Source organism: Scyliorhinus canicula, chromosome 12, assembly GCF_902713615.1.
Source record: "Scyliorhinus canicula chromosome 12, sScyCan1.1, whole genome shotgun sequence".
NCBI classification, from domain to species: Eukaryota; Metazoa; Chordata; class Chondrichthyes; order Carcharhiniformes; family Scyliorhinidae; genus Scyliorhinus; species Scyliorhinus canicula.
In genome coordinates, this window is record NC_052157.1 from 63,545,266 (window position 1) to 63,567,407 (window position 22,142).

The window sequence follows — 22,142 nt, forward strand, 5'->3', positions numbered from 1 at the left end:
GAGAATCCCGCCCCGTATGTTGGTTCAGACATTTTAGTATCTGCTTTCAATTAGAACTCTCAGGCTGTAAGGCTTCTTCTGGGAAGTTATCTTCACTTCCACTAACTTGGGCATTTCACACTGACGATTCCCCTCAGATCTGTGCAATTCTAGCTGATGTCCACCAGATGGACTATCAGCCCCACTGAGCTAAATCAACAGTTCACAACATGAAGGTTTTAAATAGGTTCTATAAACCACTGGCCTTGCCTACAGTTGCTGCTGGACTGGACTTCTTGAGTCAATCTGACTGTAGAGAGAGAGAACGGTCTTTACACTTTCAGACAGAGACCCGCCTGATCAGAGACAAGGGTTTGAACTCTCCAGCTTCTTGACCCAAACAAAAGCTAACTTGGAAAACAGCCTCAGAGAGAATGCCTTCCAGCTTGGCCGAGTTGAAAACAGAGCCGGCAACTGGGAGTTTGTCAGAGATCCACCCCCTTCAGGGAGAGAGAACTCAAAGCATTCTTCAACTCTGTCCCAAAGCAAAACAAAACCCTGAGAGACAGACTGCCTGTCTTTGCAGAACTTTCTGGAACAGCCCACACTAATCAGAAACAAGAGCTTGTCAAAACCTAGTTTTCAAAAGAGCTGATTGGCTGCCAGCCAAGTCCATCAAGGTGACATCATGGGACCCTGCCACATAGCACACAGGATGGAGGGGAATCCCTTTGGGCCAGTTCAAATAACAGCTTGCAACGAGGGGATTTCAAAAATCCGCAGTTCAAACCCAAAATCTGTATTGTTGTCGCAGCCAGTAACACAGTAATTGAAAGGGATACAAGAATCAGGCAAGGATTTAAAAGAGGTTCCTTACAAGGGGGATTGGCCAAGTTATTTGAAATAGTGGTTGTGGCATCTTTTTGAGGGCAGACAGGGCCTTGATTTTAACTTCTCATCCAAAATATAGTGTGTTGTTTGCTCTACTGGCAGAATCTTTGACATTGGCAAGTTTTCCCGTTCCTTTTATTTTTTGTGCCTTGGGCTGCAATAGGAATTTGGACTATAAGAGGTTTATCATGCTCTCCCTTTGTCAGATTTTCTTTTCAAGCGACTGATATCTGAGACGCTGGTGAGGTCTCTCCCCATTCTTCACTAGCTGTGTGAGGGCATCTGGTACAACAATTACGATCACAAGCCTCTCCTTAACACTGTTGTGTTTTATAACACGGCACTCTGGCTAGCACTGACCTCTCTCATATTCATACCTCATGCCCAATGACTTATCTTAACTTTGACTTTCTTTTCTCTTATTTACCTTTCGGTGTCAGGCTTAACCCTTGTCTGAGGAACGTGCTCAAATGTAATTCACAAGGTGAGTAGCCTGTAGACGTGGCGTTAATCAGTAAGAGAACAAGAATTTGTCTAGCTTGTGATGAAGAGGACCGTGGAAATTATTGCCTCGCTTGTCACAGAATTGTTACAGCATAGAAGGAGGCCATTTGGCTCATCGGGTCTGTGCTGGCTCTCCAAAGGAGCTTCATGATTTAGTATCATTTTCCTGCCTTTTTACCCAGACCCCTGCACATTTCTATTCAAATAATCATCTGATGCCCCCTCAGTTGCCTCGACTGAACCTGCCTCTACCACACTCCCAGGCAGCGTGTTCCAGACCCCCAACCACTCGCTGTGTGAAAAACTTTTCCTCACAACATATTTGCTTCTTTTGCAAATCACTTTAATTCTGTGTCTTCTCGTTCTCGATCCTTTTTTGGAGCGGGAACAGTTTTTCCCTGTCTACTCTGTCCAGCCCCCTCATGATTTTGAACATTTTTCCACAGTCCAAAAATGTGCAGGTTAGGTGGATTGGCCATGATCAATTGCCCCTTAATATCCAAGGATGTGCCGGTTAGGCGGGGTTACGGGTATAGGGCAGGGAGTGGGTCTTGGTATGGTGCTCTTTCAAAGGATCTGTGTAGACTCAGTAGGCCAAATGACCTTCTTCAGCACTACAGGAACTCTATGGTTCCATCATATCTCATCTTAACCTTCTTCTCACCAAGGAGAACAGCCCCAACCTCTCCAATCTATCCTCATAACTGAAGTTTCTCATCCCTGGAACTATTCTTGTCAACCTCTTCTGCACTCTCATCTTCCCTTCAGTGTGGCACCCAGAACTGTACACAATATTCCAGCTGAAGTCTAACTTGTACAAGTTCAGCATAACCTCCTTGCTCCTGTACTCTGTGCCCCTATTAATAAAACCCAGAATACTATCTGCTTTATTAACTACTCTCTCCACCAGTCCTTCCACCTTCAGTAATCTACACACACACACATACACCCAGGCCCCTCTGTCACCCAGCAAGCATTGCTGGACAAATCTGTCTCACAATCTGCAGCACCATTTGAAGTCGGGCGATTTAGCGCCAATGGAGTCTGTTTGACTGCATTCTTTCTCCGAAATACTTCCAACTCTTCCAAAGTTATCTGGGGACCAGTATCTAACCCCAACACCTCTGGGAACCCATCACTCGCCAACCACTTCTCCAAACCTCAGGGGTTTTGGTAGATACGTTATTGGGCAAAGACTCAACATTAATCGGCATGCTGGGGCTGTTGAGCAAAAAACTAGTTACTCTTACCCCTTTATACTTCAAAGGAATCAACGTGCATTTGTTCCCATGGTCTCCTTGTGTCGAACAGTGGGATAGAAACAGAGACCCTGACTGGGTAATTTCTCACTCCGAGATGACGCTTCACAGCGGTTTCACCAACTCTTCAATATCACCATTTACCTGTGGATGTCAAAAGTAGCTTCTGAGCTGCCGACATTCTGTGTGATGTAGTTTCTCAAACAGTCTCACTTGAAACCTTGGCGGAGTAATGACTCTGAAATCCCCACAGGAGACAGCCTTTATCTACGCTCATTTCATTTCTGTGTGTGAAATACTGCTGCAATTTCCCATCAGCAGACTCTTTAAGCCAGCCATCTGTGACGAAATTGAGCACTTTACTGAGTGCCACACCCATGTGAGTTTCCTCAGTCATTTCTCAGGCAGAAATTGGCATGTCATTTGTGTGTGCAAAGTAATTGACAGGGAACTCAACAGCTGGGAATGAAAAGGGCTCCTCAAGGTACCTTGAAATAGCATTCACTTTGCATGATCTGCTAATTTATGAAACTTGTTCCATCCTTGTTCAAAGACTACTCTGTGCCCTCTTAAACTTCCTCAATGACAGATGGAAGCTTACTGATCCCGACTATAAATTACTCGGCCCAGTTTAACCATAACTTCTTAATCAAGAAACCAAACTTGACGTAGCCACATTAGTACTGTGGCTACCAGAGCAGCTCAGAGGCTGGGAATCCTGCGACGTGTAACTCACCTCCTAACTCCCCAGAGCCTGTCCATCATCTACAAGGCGTCAGGAGTGTAATGGAATACTCCCCATTTGCCTGGATGAGTGCAGCTCCAACAACACTCAAGAAGCTCGACACTGAAGGGGATTAAGACGCTAAAAGATTTGTTTCTTAGGAGTCGATTTGCAGGACTGAGGGAGCTGGAAGCGAAGTATGGGCTGGAGCAGGGGGAAATGTTTAGATATTTGCAGGTTTGAGATTTTGCCAGACACGAGATGCAGAGCTTCCCGGAGGAACCGGCCCCCACATTGCTGGAGGAGGCGCTGACGACAAGGGGACTGGAGAAAGGGGTAGTGTCAGTGGTGTATGGAGCTATTTTGGAAGAGGATAAGGCACCACTGGAAGGGATCAAAGCAAAGTGGCAGAGTTGGGAGAGGTTATCGAGGAGGGGGTCTGGTGTGAGGTGCTCCAGAGAGTGAATGCCTCCACCTCGTGTGCGAGGTTGGGGCTGATGCAGCTGAAGGTGGTATACAGAGCACAGCTCACGAGGGCGAGGATGAGCCAATTCTTTGAAGGAGTAGAAGATGTGTGTGAGCATTGGGGGGGGGGGGGCTAATCACGTTCATATGTTTTGGTCCTGTCCAAAGCCAGAGGATTACTGGAAGGAGGTTTTTAGTGTAATCTCCAAGGTGGTGCATATGAAACTGGACACGGGACCCCGGGAGGCCGTATTCGGGGTGTCGGACCAGACTGTGTTGGAAACGGATGCGGAAGCAGATATCGTAGCCTTCGCCTCGTTGATCGCCCGAAGGCGGATCCTGTTGGGATGGAGAGCAGCCTCTCCACCCTGTGCCCTGGCGTGGAGGGGGGACCTGTTGGAATTCTTCACTCTTGAGAAGGTTAAGTTTGAACTGAGGGGAAGGATGGAGGGGTTCTATAAGTCAAAGGCATTATTTATTGTGCACTTTCAAGAACTGGATAACATCGAACATTAGTTTTGGGGGGGGATGGGTGGGAGGGTTGGGGGGGAGGGGGGCTGTGTGTATTAAGGGTGACTATGGGTAATCCCGATTCCTTTTTGTCATTTGTTTATGTAAACATGTGGGCTAATGTTTGGGGGTTGGTGGGAGGATTGGATCGTTGTTCTTGTTCTGGGGATTGACATATTTGTTGCTGATTATTGTTTATTGTTGGTGGGTGTAAATTTGGGAGAAAATGTGAAAAAGGAGGAGAATAAGAATATTTTTTTTAAAAAGCTCGACACCATCCAGGACCAAGCAACACGGCTTGTTTGGCACCCATCCATAAACATTCACTCCCTCCACCACCAACATGCAGCGGCAGCCATGTGCACGATCTGCAAGATGTACTGCAGTAACTCTCCAAGGCTCCTTAGGCAGCACGTTCCAAACCCACGACCATTACGGTAATGGCATTACCATCTGGAGGGACAAGAGCAGCAGATACCTGGGAACCCCACCACCTGGAGGTTCCCCCTCCAAGTCACTCACTACCCTGACTTAGAAAGATGTCAGCCAGTCCTTCACTGTCACTGGGTCAAAATGCTGGAACTCCCTCCATTACAGCCCAGTGGGTGTACCTACACCAGAGGGGCTGGTTTAGCTCACTCGGCTAAATCGCTGGCTTTTAAAGCAGACCAAGCTGGCCAGCAGCACGGTTTGATTCCCGTACCAGCCTCCCCGGACAGGCGCCGGAATGTGGCGACTAGGGGCTTTTCACAGTAACTTCATTGAAGCCTACTCGTGACAATAAGCGATTTTCATTTTCATTTTTCAGTGACTGCAGCGCTTCAAGAAGGCGGCTCACTACCACCTTCTCAAGGGGCAATTAGGGATGGGTAATAAATGCTGGACTGGCCAGCAACACCGCAATCCTGTAAATGAATTTCAAAAAGAATTCCTTCCCACCAAATGACTTTATTGCTGCCAAGACTATCAATATCAAGTGATAGGATATATCATTATATGTAGCCTGACAATGACTTGCAACACTGCTATCAGAATAACGAGTTGGAATCACACTAATTCTGAGTACGGGAATGTTTAAAAAAAATTAATTTAGGGGATGTGGGCATTGCTGGCTCAGGCCAGCATTTATTGCCCATTCCTAATTGCTCCTTGAGGAGCTGGTGGTGAGCTTCGCATGATCTCAGACCTCAGCAATCCTTGGGCAGGCTTTGGGGAGTCAGAAAGTGTGTCACTTGCTCCAGGATTCCGAGTTGCTGGAACACCATCCCTAAGAGCACTGTGGGTGTACCTACACCACATGGACAATGCCCACTTACTGCAAATGAGTTTAAAGAACTTCATTTGCTCAGAATTGGAGTGATTCCGACTCATTATTTCAATGGCAGTGTTTCGGTGACAGTTCATTTTCGGGCTGAATGAGACAATGTTTATCCTAACACGTGCCATTGATAGTCACAGCAAGAAAAAGGGTGCGTGAATTGCACGAGAGCCCGAATTTGATTCCACACCAGACTCAAAACCTGGCACTCCTCACCCAACTCGCTTCTCACCACTGCGATCTGGGTCACGCTCTCGCCAAACGCACGAAAAGGAGACTCAGAGTTAAGTCCGCTGAATCGCCCCCAAAGTCTCCCTGGTGCGGTGCAGTACTCCTGGATGACAGATGCTGTCGCCACTGTAACAACGATGAGAGTAAACTGTGAACTTCTGAATTTTGTGTGGTTGTTGGAAATATATCTTCAGCCCTCTTTTTTTAAATATATTTTATTACAAACATGTAAAAGTATGTTACAGCAAATAAACACCCTGGGAAACTTACTTCCCAACAATCAACTACACAGTCTGTACAGAGATTTTCCCTTTTTTACCACCCCCCCAATCCCCACCCCCCTGTGACGAACAGCTCCTCAAACATGGTCACAAACATCGGCCACCTTTTCTCATACCCTCCCTGCAGAAAATCGTACAGGTTACCCAACCATGCTGCTACCCCCGGTGGCGATGCCAACCGCCACTCCAGCAAAATCTGCCGCCGTGCAATCAGAGAGGCGAAGGCCAAGACATCGGCCTTCTTCCTCTCCATGAGCTCCGGCTTCTCTGAAACCCCAAACATCGCCACCAAAGGGTCCGGGTCCACTCCCTCCTCCACTATCCTGGCTAAGACCCCGAACACTCCCGCCCAGAATCATCCCAATTTTTCGCAACCCCAAAACATGTTTGCGTGATTGGCTGGCCCCCGCCCACACCTCTCACACTCATCTGCTACCCCCTGGAAGAACCAACTCATTATCGCCCGAGTTATATGTACCCTGTGCACCTCCTTAACTGTATCAGGCTCATCCTTGCACAAGAGGCGATCCCGTTTACCCTTCGCAGTGCCTCACTCCATACTCCTCAATTGGTCTCCATTGCCAACTCCGCTTCCCATTTCTCCTTGATCTTCACCATCCGCTCATCTCCCTAGGTCACCCAGCCACTTCTATATATCCCTAATTCTTCCCTCCCCTTCCACATCCGGAAGCAGCAGTCGCTCCAGCTGGGTGTACCCCGGCAACCTAGGAAACCCCCTCCAGACCTTTTGCGCAAAGTCCCTAACCTGGAGATACCTGAACTCACTACCCCTCGGCAGCTCTACCCTCTCCCTTAGCTCCACCAGATTATTGAACCCTCCCTCCAAATACAAATCCCTCACCTTGTCCAGCCCCACTTTCCTCCACCTCCTGTATACACTATCCATCCCCCCCCCGGCTCAAACCCCATGATTCTCGCACAGCGGCGTTAGCACCGACATCCCTACCACCCTAAAATGCCTCCTCAACTGATTCCATATCTTCACTGTGGACTGCACCACTGGGCTCCCTGAATACCTACTCGGAGCCATTGGTAATGCTGCCGTCACCATAGCCCTCAAACTAGACCCCTGACAAGATGCCTCCTCCATCCTAACCCTCTCTACCCCTTCTGCTTCCCACCACCGCTGCACCTTGTCCACATTCGCCGCCCAATAATAATGAAGCAGGTTCAGCAACGCCAACCCCCCCCCCCCCCCCCCCCCCCCCCTGCTGCCTCTGCCTCTGTAACAGCATCCTCCCCACCCTCGGCACCTTCCCTGCCCATACAAAGTCAGAGATGACTGTGTCCACTTTCCGAAAAAAGGCCTTTGGTATAAAGATTGGGAGAGCCTGAAAGATAACCAAGAACCTCGGCAGAATATTCATTTTCATCACTCGGACCCTCCCCGCCAACATTAAGTGCAGTGCATCCCACCTCCTAAGATCCTCCCTGGCCTCCTCCACCAGCTTCGTTAAGTTCCACTTATGGAGCCCCGTCCATTCCCTCACTACCTGAATCCCCAAGTACCTAAACATATCCCTCGCTACCGTAAATGGCATCCCCCCTAAATTAGCCCGCTGTGCCAGCTCATTCACCGGGAATACCTCGCTTTTCCCTACATTTAGTTTGTACCTCGAGAACCCTCCAAACCTCCCCAATAGGCTCATAATCCTTCCCATACTCACCAACGGATCCAAAACATACAGCAAGAGGTCATCGGCATAGAGCGACACCTGATGCTCCCTCTGTCCCCTCATAAGCCCCTGCCAACCCGCCGACCCCCTGAGAGCCATCGCCAATGGCTCTATGGCCAGCGCAAACAGCAGCGGTGACAGCGGGCACCCCTGCCTCGTACCCCTGTGTAAGTCAAAGCTTTGTGAGCTTATATCATTCATCCTCACCCTTGGTGCCACGTACAGCAATCCCACCCATGCCACAAATCTCGGCCCAATCCTTCCCAAAACTTCGAGCAAGTACCGCCACTCCACCCAATCAAATGCCTTCTCCGCATCCATGGACACCACCACCTGCAGTACCAGAGCCTGACGGATTCATCACCACATTCAACAGCCATCTTATATTACTCGGCTGCCTGCCCTTCACGAAGCCTGTTTGATCTTCTGCCACTACCCCTGGGGACAGAATCCCCCATCCTCCCCGCCAACAACTTAGCCAATACTTTCACATCCATGTTCAATAGTGATATGGGTCTATACGACACACATTCCACCGGATCCTTCCCTTTTTGGGGGATTAGTGTGATTACTGCCTGCTTCATTGTCTGCGGCAACTCCCCCTTCTCCAGCACTTCATTAAATGCCCCCAATAGATGTGGTGCCAGGTCCACCGCAAATTCCTTCTAAAATTCCACCAGGTACCCATCCAGCCCAGGGGCCTTCCCCGACTTCATACCCCTGATACTATCCAATCTCTCAGCCCCAGGGGCTCCTCCAATACCTGACTCTTTGCTTCCTCCACCTGACGAAATTCCAGCTCGTCCAGAAACAACCACATGTCCCCCTCCTTTCCCCCCGGGTCCACCTCATTAAGTCCCTGGTAGTACCCCCTAAATGCCTAATTTATCTTCCCTGGTTCCGACACCACATCCCCAGCCCCAGTCCGTATCTTCAATATTTGCCTGGACGCTGCCTGTCTCCGCAGCTGATGGGCAGCATGCGGCTTATCTTCAGCCCTCTTCCTCTCACCTCCCAGATGCTGTGTTCCAGCTGGGCAGAACCCCTGACTGTCCTGTTCGCTAGTGTCACCTTCTGTTTCAACATCTCCCGCAAGCCCATTGTGAGGGTTTCCAGGACCGTGAACCAGTTTCAGATCTGCCTGGGTGCCTGAATGTGACCTGAAGCTTCACCACCACCAACATCAGAAACTTTCCTGCTTCCTCCGATACGACCTGTTCTCATAGAATCCCTACAGTGCCGAATGAGGCCATTCAGCCCATCGAGTCTGCACCAACACCCTGAAAACACCCTACCTCGGCGCACTCCCCTGCACTATTCCCATAACACCACCGAATGTGCACAATTTGGGACACTAAGTGGCAATTTAGCATGGCCAATCCACCTGAGAGTGTGATCATGGCCGTCGTGGTCTATATCCTGCTCAAATCAGTGGGCACCCTCTGCTGCCGCCTAGACAAGAACTTGCTTGTGATTTGCATCTATCTCATTGCTGTGTCCTCTTCACAGGCTACCTTCCTCACTAGCTTATTGCTATTGTCTCAAATCTTGGGCCTGGGTTTTATCGTTCTTTGGGCCTCCTTAAAAAAACACCTCTCAGGATGAATTGAATCATAGAATTTACAGTGCAGAAGGAGGCCATTCGGCCCATCGAGTCTGCACCGGCTCTTGGAAAGAGCACCCTATCCAAGCCCACACCTCCACCCTATCCCCATAACCCAGTAACCCCACCCAACACTAAGGGCAATTCTGGACACTAAGGGCAATTTAACATGACCAATCCACCTAACCTGCACATCTTTGGACTTGTGGGAGGAAACCGGAGCACCCGGAGGAAACCCACGCAGACACGGGGAGAACGTGCAGACTCCGCACAGACAATGACCCAAGCCGGGAATCGAACCTGGAGCCCTGGAGCTGTGAAGCAATTATGCTAATCACTATGCTACCGTGCTGCCCTTTAGTGCTGCCATCTAAGTGTGCGGCACACCCACAGTGACAAGAGAGTTCCTTTAAGTCGAGAATGTAATCTATGACAGTCCCACTCTGCACCAGCATTCTTTGATGGGATGGAACTCTCAGTGCAATAGTCACGCCAGAATGCGAGCGGAGAGACCCATTCATTGCCGTGTCGTCCTGATCTCTGAATAGTCCCAAGCTGGTGGACAACATTGGTTAGATCCAACCACAAAACCATCATTCTGAGGAAAGCATTTACTTTATGTTCATCGTTATTTTATTTGTTTTCAGACAAACGTGTAATCACCCCTCAGTCCTCCAGCATTTTCCGGGATTTTACAGCATTTTTTCTTTTGGCCTCAGTCCTCCTCATTCGGATTGAATTCCCTCATTTTGGCCAAGCATGTTCTTGCAGTGATGTACCATGCTGCCTGATCGAGCTGTGCACATGGAATAATCTTTCAAATTTGAACAAAAGTTAACCTGATATGTTCCAAAGTGTATGCCGCAATGTCTGTTCATTTCTCATTGCACGGTCCTCAAACCTATTCCTATTATCATTCTTCGCATTTGATGCAAACCCAGAGTGGAAATTGGAGGTTGGGGGGTACAGTTGCTGAATGGGGCGGGGTTGGGGGGGAGAAGGGGTGGGGAGAAGGGTTGTTGAGAGGGGGTGAGGGTTTGGGGGTGGTGTTGGGAAGGATGTTGACCGGGGTGGTGGGTGGGGGGATTGGATTGGATTGGATTTGGATTTGTTTATTGTCACGTGTACTGAGGTACAGTGAAAAGTATTTTTCTGTGAGCAGCTCAACAGATCATTCAGTACATGGAAGAAAAGGGAATTAAACAAAATTCAAGAAAATACATGAAAATACATAATAGGGCAACACAAGAAAATGAAATGAAATTAAAATTGCTCTTTGTCACGAGTAGGCTTCAATGAAGTTACTGTGAAAAGCCCCTAGTCGCCACATTCCGGCACCTGTTCGGGGAGGCTGTTACGGGAATCGAACCATGCTGCTGGCTTGCCTTGGTCTACTTTCAAAGCCAGCGATTTAGCCCAGTGTGCTAAACAGCCCCTGGATATACAATGTAACTACATAAGCATTGGCATTGGATGAAGCATGCAGGGTGTAGTGTTAATGAGGTCAGTCAATAAGAGGGTCAGTCAATAAGAGGGATGTTAAGGAGGGTGGGAGCTTTGGTTAATGACTGGCGTTGGGGGGCGGGGGCGGGGGAGGGGAGGGGGAAGAGTCCACATGGCAGGGGTGTACACGCAGAGAAAACCTAACTAGGTGCACTATTTTGCATCTCGGTTGGCAGCAGTCATCAGTCCTCCAGTGCTCCACGCATTAGGGCTAATGTCCTCCAACAGAAGCAAAAATCCCGCCACCTGTGTCGTCCTGAAAAGGGGTTTCGCAGCTGTTCCCCAGAATTGCAGAAACTCCAGAGCCTCAGATTCCACCTCGGAACACAGGGAGCCCCCCTAGCTTGTCCTGTGACCCCACTGGGGATCACGACCCACAGCTTGGAAACCCCTGCCTTAATTTCTCAAATGAAATGTGGAAAAGGATTCTACCCCATCCTCGTTGTCGTTTTCGTGCTTTAGGGTTGCCAACTGTGATTAGGTGTATTCCTGGATACTCCATCGCATGGCTTAACCCCAGGCTCTAACCATTAGTCGGCCAACACATCTATCCTGGTGACACACTGCCTCCCAACGTCAATTGGGATAATCATTTTGCTTTTCAATTAGTGTCGGACGGTCGTGTGTCACAAGGATGGACGTACTGGCCAACTAATGGCTGGAGCGTGGGCAGGGTGCGGGCAGGGGGAAGGGAGGGGGGATTAGGGGAAAGTCATGTCATACAGCACAGAAACAGGCCCTTTGGCCCACCATGCGATGGGACTCTCCAGGAATACATTTAACTATAGTTGGCAACCGGAGAATGCACAATGCCAAACAACCTTTTCATTCCATTTTCAAAGATTTTATATCGAGCAAAGAGAAAAGTAAGTGGCACATGAAAGCCTCAGTCTTTTTTTCCGGTCTGGATGATTTTTTTCCTCAGCGTTGCTCACAGCCGCATCATGGAGACCGATCCTGAATTCCTGGAGACTCCAAACCAACCTGGAGGGTTGGCAATCCTATGGCGTTGTGGACCATGTTGAGCCAAGCGAGCACATCCTCAAGTGTTGGCAGCCATATTTGAACGAACTGTGTTTACCCCACTTCCAGCACAGAGGGCAGTAGAGAACGCCGCTTGACAACAGACAACAGTACTGCTTTCTGATTGCAATTGATGGTTTACTCTCTCTTCCTCTTTTTATCTTTCAGCTCTCAAAGATGAACGTTTTCAACTCGTCTCCTTTACTAACAAGCAATTGCGCATTGCCCTATCGGATATCCGCGTGGAGGATGAAGGAGGTTATTACTGTCAGTTGTATTCTGAGGATACCCATCACCAGGTTGCCGTGGTAACGGTACTAGGTAAGTGGCCACCCTACATCGTACGGCGCAAGATACACGAGTCAGATAAACCCTGAAATCTCCTTGAATCTGTTACACAGGAACAGGAGGTGGCCCCATTCACCTCCTCGGGCCTGTTACACAGGAACAAGAGGAGGCTCCATTCACCCCCTCGGGCCTGTTACCAGGGCCGGCTCAAGGTACCGGCAACTCGGGCAGTCGCCCGGGGCGCCATGTGCTAGGGGCGCCGCGTAAAAGACTCGGGTCCCGCGCATGCGCAGTTGGGCCAGTGCCAACCAGCGCATGCGCGGTGGCCGCGCTCCCTCAGGCCGCCCCGCACAAACATGGCGGATGGATCCAGGCTCGCCGGTGGTCACTCCGGCCCCCCCCCCCCCTCGGGCTCACTCCGCCCCCCCCCCCTCCGGCCCCCTCCCCCTCCGGCCCCCCCCCCCCCCGCCTCCAGCCCCCCCCCCTCCCCCGCCCCCCCCCCCCCTCCGGCCCCCCCCCCTTCCCCTCCAGCCCCCCCCGCCCCCGCCCCGGCCCCATTCACCCCCTCGGGCCTGTTACACAGGAACAGGAGGAGGCCCCATTCACCCCCTCGGGCCTGTTGCACAGGAACAGGAGGAGGTCAATTCGCCCCTTGATCTTCCTCTACCTTCTTGCTACTTAGAAAGGGTTGGACATAATGAGACAGTAAACCGTTTTTATCGCCAGGGGTTTTGGGATTTACTATGCCGTGGTCTAATGCAGCTAACTCTGTGGTTTAGCTGCCGAGAATGTGAAATAAGAGGGGCACTAAAAAAAGCTGTAGGACCATGACGGTGGACATGGACATGGCTCGTGTTTCTTAGGAATAACGTCACTCCTGTGTGTCTTGTTTATAACGAAGCCCCACCATGCCATAAGGAATCAACTCAGGCAGTTTGCCTGACTAGAGTCTCACAATTTTCAGCTTTTCTTAACAATTTACAGAGAGCCAGGATCAAAAATCAACAAAGGTGACTGTAGAGTTCAGTTGTTTGATGTTTGATTATGTGAGTCTGATATTGTTGCTCACTGTGTTCGATTAGTTAAGCTCGGGTGTGGACTGTACAAGTCACAAATCTGTAGAAAGAGCTGGAAGCTGAGAAGTAGACATTTTAAAGCTCTTCAAATAAATCCTGCTGCACACATAGAAACTAATGTCACCTCTGCAGAGCTCGGAGATATACAACTGTTATAAACCTACACAGAGCAGAACAGGGAATATGATTGTTTATTTTGAATGTTCCAATTGCGGGTGTGTTTGCATCCCATCAGACAAGATATGTTGAATACCGAGAGGAAGCCGTGGTTTGTTAGATTCATATATTGCGAAACGTACTTACTCAGTCTCAGAGGCTGGGAATCCTGCAGCGAGTAACTCACCTCCTGACTCCCCAAAGCCCGTCCACCATCTACAAGGCACAAGTCAGGAGTTTGATGGAATGCTCTCCACTTTCCTGGATGAGTTCAGCTCCAACAGCACTCAAGAAGCTCGACACCATCCAGGAAAAAGCAGCCCCGTTTGATTAGCACCCCATCCACAAACATTCACTCCCTCCACCACTGATGAACAGTGGTAGCCATATGTATCATCTACAAGATGCACTGCAGTAATTCACCAAGGCTCCTTAGGCAGCACCTTCCAAACCCACGATAGGTAACATCTCAAAGGACACGAGCAACAGATACCCCGCCACCTAGAGATTCCCCTCTAAGTCACTCATCTCCATAACGTGGAAACATATCAGCCGTTCCTTCACTGTTGCTGGGTCAAAATCCTAGAACTGCCTCCCTAACAGCACTGTGGGTGTACCTACATCACATGGACTGCAGCGGTTCAAGAAGGCGGCACACCACCACCTTCTCAAGGGGCAAATTAGATTGGGCAATAAATGTTGGACCAAGCCAGCAACTCCCAGATCCTGTATATTAATAAAACAATTCCAGAGTTCTGGGCCCCAGGCAGCTGAAGGCACGGCACCGATGGTGGAGTGATGGGAATCGGGGGATGCTCAAGAGGCCAGAGTTGGAGGAGCAGAGATCTCGGAGGGTTAGAGGGCTGGAGGAGGTTAGAGGTAAGGAGGGTTTTAGGGGCTGAAGGACGTTACAGAGATAGGGAGGGCTGTGGAGACGGGGCTGAAGGAAGTTACAGAGATGTGAGGATTGTAGATTGGAGAAGGTTAGAGTCGCAGGGAGGGCTGTAAGGGCTAGTGGAGGTTAGAGAGTTGGGGAGGGTTCTAGGGGCTGGGGGAGGTTACCAAGATAGGGAGGATTGTAGATTGGAGGAGGTGAGAGTCGCAGGGAGGGCTGTAAGGGCTAGTGGAGGTTAGGGAGTTGGGGAGGGTTCTAGGGGCCGGCGGAGGCTACAGAGATAGGGAGGATTGTGGTGGCTGGAGGAGATTACGTAGAAAGCGAGAGTTGTATGGGCTGGAGCAGGTTACAGAGATAGGGAGGGTTTTTGAGACAAGAGGAAATTACAGAGAAATTACTGCCAGGGCTGGAAGAGTTTACAGAGATCGGGAAGATTGTGAGGACTGGAGGAGGTTAGAGAGATAGGGAGGAATGTGGGAGGTGATGGAGGTGAGAGAGATAGGGAGGGTTGTGGGAGGTGATGGAGGTGAGAGAGATAGGGAGGGCTGTGGGAGGTGATGGAGGTTAGAGAGATAGGGAGGGCTGTGGGGGGTGATGGAGGTTAGAGAGATAGGGAGGTCTGTGGGTGGTGATGGAGGTTAGAGAGATAGGGAGGACTGTGGGAGGTGATGGAGGTTAGAGAGATAGAGAGAGTTTTAGGTTCTGGAGGAGGTAAGAGAGGTAGGGAGGGCTGTAGTGACTGGTGGCATTTAGAGAGATGGGGAGGCTTGTCAGGGCTGAAGGACGTAACAGAGAAAGGGAGGATTGTAGATTGGAGGAGGTTAAAGTCACAGGGAGGGCTGTAAGGGCTAGTGGAGGTTAGAGAGTTGGGGAGGGTTCTAGGGATTGGAGGAGGTTACAGAGAGAGGGAGGATTGTAGATTGGAGGAGGTTAGAGAGATGGGGAGGGCTTTAGCGACTGGAGGAGGTTAGAGAGATGGGGAGGATTTTAGGGACTGGTGGAGGTTACAGAGATGGGAAGGGTTTTAGGGACTGGCGGAGGTTGGAGAGATGGGCAGATGGGTGAGGAGGGACTGGAATGCAAGGTTTGAGTTTAAAAGTGGGTACATCGCTGGGGTAGCAGAGGGTTAACGTCTGGCTGGCAGCGAGTGAGCAGAGAAGCAGTGTATTAACATTGATGAGGAATGAGAAATGTGTGATGCCCCAGGCGTGAAGTGTCAGAGCTTGACAGCGGAAAGGGCAAAGATCGGTTTAACAGTAATTAGCTTCTGCTGGTGTGCATTTGAGATTAAGACTGGAATTGTTGAGTCCCTCTACCATCAGGAGAAGTCCATTCATTCACTCAGGCACAGAGAGGTAAAAAACTCTGCAACCTGAAATGAACGGTTCTGTTCCTCTGCCGCACACCTCTGGCAGACTCCATGCCATTTCTTTGAGGAAGTCAGTCCATCAGAGAGAGCCCCCCTGTAATTAACAAAGGTCCCAGCAGGAAAGGAAACTGAGCTCTGGTGAATATTTCTAAAACACTGGTTTAGCCTCACCAACAGCATTGTGTCCAGTTCCAGGCACTCCACTTTAGGAAAGATATGGATACGTCAGAGAGAGGGTGCAGAGAATGATTCACAAGAATGGTTCCGGAATGAGGAACTTCACTGACAGGACAGTGAGCACTGCTACCTCACAGTGCCCATAGGTCCGGGTTCGATTCCGGCCTTGGGTGATTGGAGATTTCATTTTCTCCCCGTGCTTGTGTGGGTTTTCCTCCCACAATCCAAAGATATGCAGGTCAGGTTGATTGGCCATGATGTAATTGACCCTTAGTGTCACAGAGATGTGCCGGTTAGGTTACGGGGACAGGGCGGGTGGGCCAGCAAGTGGGCTGAGAAAGGGTGCTCTGTCAGATGGTCAGCGTAGGCTCGATGGGCTGAATGGCATCCTTCTGCACTGTAGGGATTCTATGCGATGCTCTGGATTGATGGCAGAATCTAGGACCATTCTCGGAGACGAGACAGTCGGGAGGAGTTCGAGCCGTTCAAAATCATGAGGGGAGGGGAAATCTGGACAGAGTGGACAGGGGGAGAAACTGTTTCAACTTGGGGGAGTGATCAAGAAGTGGAGGATGCAATGTAAATTCAATATTTCCATTTGAAAAGCTCCGTGCAAAGTAAATTCACCACGTGCCATTTTCGGAGAGGAATTAAACCGAAAGATCCGGCATTCCTCCAGAACCTGTTACAACCTCAGGACAAAACAAACCAAAGCATTTCAAAGCAAATGAGGGAATTCTTGAGGTATAGTCACTGTGGTGATGTTGGAAGCACAACAAAACTGTGTACTCAGCAAGATCCAGCAAACAGCTCTCCCTCAGTACTGACCCTCTGACGGTGCAGAACACACTCTGTACTGACTCTCCGACAGTACAGCTCTCCCTCAGTACTGACCCTCTGACAGTGCAGCACTCCCTCAGTACTGACCCTCTGACAGTGCAGCACTCCCTCAGCACTGACCCTCTGACAGTGCAGATCTCCCTCAGTACTGACCCTCTGACAGTGCAGCACTCCCTCAGTACTGACCTACTGACAGTCCAGCACTCCCTCAGTACTGATTCTCTGACAGTGCAGCACTCCCTCAGTACTGATTCTCTGACAGTGCAGCACTCGCTCAGCACTGACTCTCTGACAGTGCAGCACTCCCTCAGTACTGACCCTCTGACAGTGCAGCACTCCCTCAGTACTGACCCTCTGACAGTGCAGCACTCCCTCAGTACTGACCTACTGACAGTGCAGCACTCCCTCTGTACTTATCTTCATGACATTGCAGCACTCTCTCAGTACTGACCCACTGACAGTGCAACACTCCCTCTGTACCTACCCTCATGACATTGCAGCACTCTCTCAGTACTGACCCTCTGACAGTGCAGCACTCCCTCAGTACCGACCCTCTGACAGTACAACCCTCCCTCAATACTGACCCTCTGACAGTGCAGCACTCCTTCGATACTGTCCCTCTGAAAGTGCAGCATTCCCTCAGTACTGATCCTCCCACAGTGCAGCACTCCCTCAGTACTGACCCTCTGATGTTGCAGCTCTCCCTCAGTACTGACCCTCTGACAGTGCGGCCCTCCCTCAGTACTGTCCCTCTGACAGTGCAGCATTCCCTCAGTACTGACCCTCTGACAGTGCACCCCTCCCTCAGTACTGACCCTCTGACAGTGCAGCACTCCCTCAGTACTGACCCTCTGACAGTGCTGCACTCCCTCAGTACTGACCCTCTGACAGTGCAGCACTCCCTCAGTACTGACCCTCTGACAGTGCAGCACTCCCTCAGTACTGACCCCCTGACAGCGCAGCACTCCCTCAGTACTGACCCTCTGACAGTGCAGCGCTCCCTCAGTACTGACCCTCTGACAGTGCAGCACTCCCTCAGTACTGACCCCCTAACAGTGCAGCACTCCCTCAGTACTGACCCTCTGACAGTGCAGCGCTCCCTCAGTACTGACCTTCTGACAGTGCAGCACTCCCTCAGTACTGACCCTCTGACAGTGCAGCACTCCCTCAGTACTGACCCTCTGACAGTGCAGCACTCCCTCAGTACTGACCCTCTGACAGTGAAACACTCCCTCAGTACTGACTCTCTGACAGTGCAGCACTCCCTCAGTACTGACCCTCTGATGTTGCAGTGCTCCCTCAGTCCTCACTCTTCAATAGCACCGCGCACCCTCAATACTAACCCTCCTATAGCGCCGGTACTCCCTCAATACTGACCCTCCTATAGCGCCGTGCTCCCTCAATACTGACCCTCCTATAGCGCCGTGCTCCCTCAATACTGACCCTCCTACAGGCTTTGGCAATGCTAAATTTCCCTTAGTGTCAAAAAACATTTTGGAGGAGCTATTGGGTTATGGGGATAGGATGGAAGTGAGGGTTTAAGTGGGTCGGTGTAGACTCAATGGGCCGAATGGCCTCCTTCTGCACTGTATGTTCTATGTAAGTACTGACCCTCCATCAATGCAGCACTCCTTTAGTACTCACCGTCTGATGGAAAGTACTGACTCAATGTGCAGCATGGGGAAAGGGTTTCTCTGTGATGTTGTCTCTGACCTGTCACCCCCCCCCCAGTAACAATGTAAAGACCCTTGTGGTTTCACGCCTGACTCTCTTCATTGTTGGAACCTTGTTAAAACGGCTCCGAGAGATTTTAATCAACCATTATCTTCAATATCATTTTGGCTGCAATTAACACCTGACAGCCCATTATCGAGAAACACACATGCTCTCTCAGCCAGGCACTCAAATAATAATTGGGTTTATTAATAAATAAATATATCTGGAATAAACCAATTACAACCCTTAGCCGCACACTCACTCTAATCGTCAACTCCTGAGGTACATCATTTAATTTGCACTTCATAACGCTCTAAAGGTCACTGCGTTCCAAAGTATTACTTAATTAAATATTTAAACCTGTCTAGGTTTTATCAAAATGTTTGTTTCCATTTGCCTCTCCATCACTGCGAATATTCCCTCTCTCTCTCTCTCTCTCTTTCTGCTTCTCTTCCCCAATGGTAATTTCAGTACAGCCCTTTCTGCTCTTGCAGTGCAGGCTGGGATAGCATAACCTCCATTGCTGACACCAGGCAGAGAGCAGCAATGGGAGTCCATCAGCCAGAGGAGGACACACCATCGAGAGTAACATTTGGAGGAGTGTGCTTCCAGGGCAGCTCTCGATATCCGTTGCAGGAGGGGAAGGGGATCTGTCACTTTACTTTGAGATCGCCTTTCTTAAAGGACCTGGTGCATTAGGCCCTGGCAATATCAGTGCCAGGAGGCATGGGAGCACAGTGGTTATTACTGTTTCTTCACAGCACCAGGGTACCAGGTTCGATTCCCGGCTTGGGGCACTGTCTGTGCAGAGTCTGCACGTTCTCCCTGTGTCTGTGTGGGTTTCCTCTGGGTGCTCCGGTTTCCTCCCACAAGCCCCAAAAGACATGCTTGTTAAGTAATTGGGACATTCTGAATTCTCCCTCAGTGTATCCAAATAGGCGTCGGAATGTGGCGACTAGGGGCTTTTCGCAATAATTTCATTCAGGACAGTGAGTGTCCTGTGTGTGTGTGTGTGTGTGTGTGTTTCTGTGTGTCTCAGCATGTGAGTGTGTGAGAGTCTCTATGTGACAGTGTGTCCTGTGTGTGTGTGGCTCAGCATGTGAGTGTGTGAGAGTCACTGTGTGACAGTGAGTGTTCAGTGTGTATGTGTCTCAGCATATGGGTATTGGATTTGGATTTTGTTTATTGTCACGTGTGCCAAAGCACAGTGAAAAGTATTTTTCTGCGAGCAGCTGAACAGATCATGAAGTACATGAAAAGAAAAGGAAATTTAAAAAAATACATAGTAGGGCAACACGAGGTACATAATGTAAATATATAAACACCGGCATCGGGTGAAGCATACAGGGGTGTATTGTTAATTAGGTCAGTCCATAAGAGGGTTGTTTAGGGGCAGCATGGTGGCACAGTGGTTAGCAATACTGCCTATGGCGCTGAGGACCCGGGTTCGAATCCCGGCTCTGGGTCACTGTCCGTGTGGAGTTTGCACATTCTCCCCGTGTGCAAATTAGGTTGATTAGCCACGCTAAATTGCCCCTTAATTGGGAAAAATAATTGGGTACTCTAAATTTATATTTAAAAAAAGAGGGTCGTTTAGGAGTCTGGTAACAGCGGGGAAGAAGCTGTTTTTGATTCTGTTGTGCGTGTTCTCAGACTTTTGTATCTCCTGCCTGATGGAAGAAGTTTGAGAGTCCCTGTGTGACAGTGAGTGTCGTGTGTGTGTGTGTGTATGTGTCTCAGCATGTGGGTGTGTGACAGCCTCTGTGTGACAGTGAGTGTCCTGTGTATGTGTGATTGTGTGTGTGATGTGTGTTAGTGTCTGTGTGTGAGTGTATAAGTGTGTGTGAGTATATGGGTGTGTGAGTGTGTATGTGTGTGTGAGAATGTCTGTGAGTGTATAAGTATGTGTGAGAGTGTCTGTGTGAATGTATGGGTGTTTGTGAGTGTAAGGCTGTGTGTGTGAGTTTCTGTCTGTGAGTGTGTTTATGTGAGTGTGTGTGAGTATATAAGTGTGTGTGTGAGTGTCTGTGTGAGTGTATAAGTGTGAGTGTGTGTGTATAAGTTTGTGTGTGAGCGCATGAGTGTGTTATGTATGTGTGTGAGTGTATGAGGGTGTGTGTTGGTGTGTGTGAATGCATGAGTGTGTGAGCATGTGTGGGTGAGTGTATGAGTGTGCATGGGTGTGTGTGTGTTTGTGAGTTTTATGAGTGTGTGAATGCGTATGAGTGTGTGAATGTATGAATGTATGAGTGTGTGTGAGTGTGTTTGTGAGTCTATGAGTGTGTGTGAATGCATGAGTGTGTGTGTGTGGGTGAGTGTATGAGTGTGCATGGGTGTGTGTGTGTTTGTGAGTTTTATGTGTGTGTGAATGTATGAGTATGAATGCGTACGAGTGTGTGTGAATGTATGAGTGTGTGTATGTGTATGAGTGTGTGTGAATGTATGAGTGTGTGCGGGTGAGTGTGTGTGAGTATATGAGTGTGTGTGAATGTATGGGTGAGTGTGTGTGTATGAGTGTGTGAATATTGTTGAGTGAGTGTGTGTGTGTATGAGTGTGTGAGTGTGGATGTGTGAGTGAGTGTATGAGTATGTGTGAATGTGAGTGTGTGGGTGAGTGTGTGTATGAGTGTGTGTGAATGTATGAGAGTGTGTGTGGGTGAGTATGTGTATGAGTGTGTGTGAATGTATGGGTGAGTGTGTGTGTATGAGTGTGTGAATGTATGGTTGTGAGTGTGCATGTGTGAGTGAGTGTATGAGTATGTGTGAATGTATGGGTGAGTGTGTGTGTATGAGTGTGTGAATGTATGGTTGTGAATGTGCATGTGTGAATGAGTGTATGAGTATGTGTGAATGTATGAGTGTGTGTATGGGTGAGTGTGTGTGTGTGAGTGCATGAGTATGTGTGAATGGATGAGTGTGTGTGGGTGTGGATGTGTGAGTAAGTGTATGAGTGTGTGTGTGTGTAGGTGTGCAATGCCTCTCTCCTCCTAGTTTGCGATCATATTTCAGGGAGACATGGGTCTGTGACTGGAGGGCTGGAGGCTGAAAGCTGATGGATGTAACACAGTGAAGGGACCCAGTTCTCATTACAAAAGGTTTTGCAGTTCCCTCAGGCATGAATGTTATTGGTTGAGGTTTGTTTGGGGCAGATGCCCAGGTGATCAATGTAGAAAGTCATTGAAGGAACTACAGACTGAAGCTGGGACTAGTGCTGACCAGGGAATTGTCACACAAATTCAGAGGGAACTTCAGATAAGCTCAATGTCGACATTCATTTATATAGAGCCTTTAATGTAGTAAAAATCCCAAGGTGCTTCACAGGAGCAATCTTACTCTTGGACAATGATAACATTTGTGCAGCACCTGCTGAACAACCATTATTGTGCAGAGACTTGCACTGAAAAACAATTCAACATTCTCAGTCAGACCCAAAGTGTGACTCACATACGTGTGTTGGAGCTACATATATTGGCACACGGAGCTTTGTTCTTTGCAAACAAAAATATCATGTCCTCACTTTGCACCTTTTTTTCATTTGACAAGAGTTGGGGGAGAGCCATTCCCTGGTTCACTCCCCATGGAAATGCCTTAACCAATTAGAGTCGACTTGCTTGGTTTGAATTTAAACAAAAACTTG

At 49.3% G+C, this 22,142-nt stretch overlaps 1 protein-coding gene across 3 annotated transcripts in view; it reads left to right on the top strand.

The window, feature by feature from the left end:
* The window catches only part of cadm4 (cell adhesion molecule 4), a 547,921-nt gene that overhangs the window by 268,968 nt on the left and 256,811 nt on the right, over nt 1-22,142 (top strand). For all 3 annotated transcript variants that reach the window (XM_038812887.1, XM_038812888.1, XM_038812886.1), the window contains exon 3: nt 12,157-12,309. In XM_038812887.1, coding sequence (XP_038668815.1) covers nt 12,157-12,309 — 153 coding nt within the window. The remainder of the gene's footprint in view (nt 1-12,156; nt 12,310-22,142) is intronic.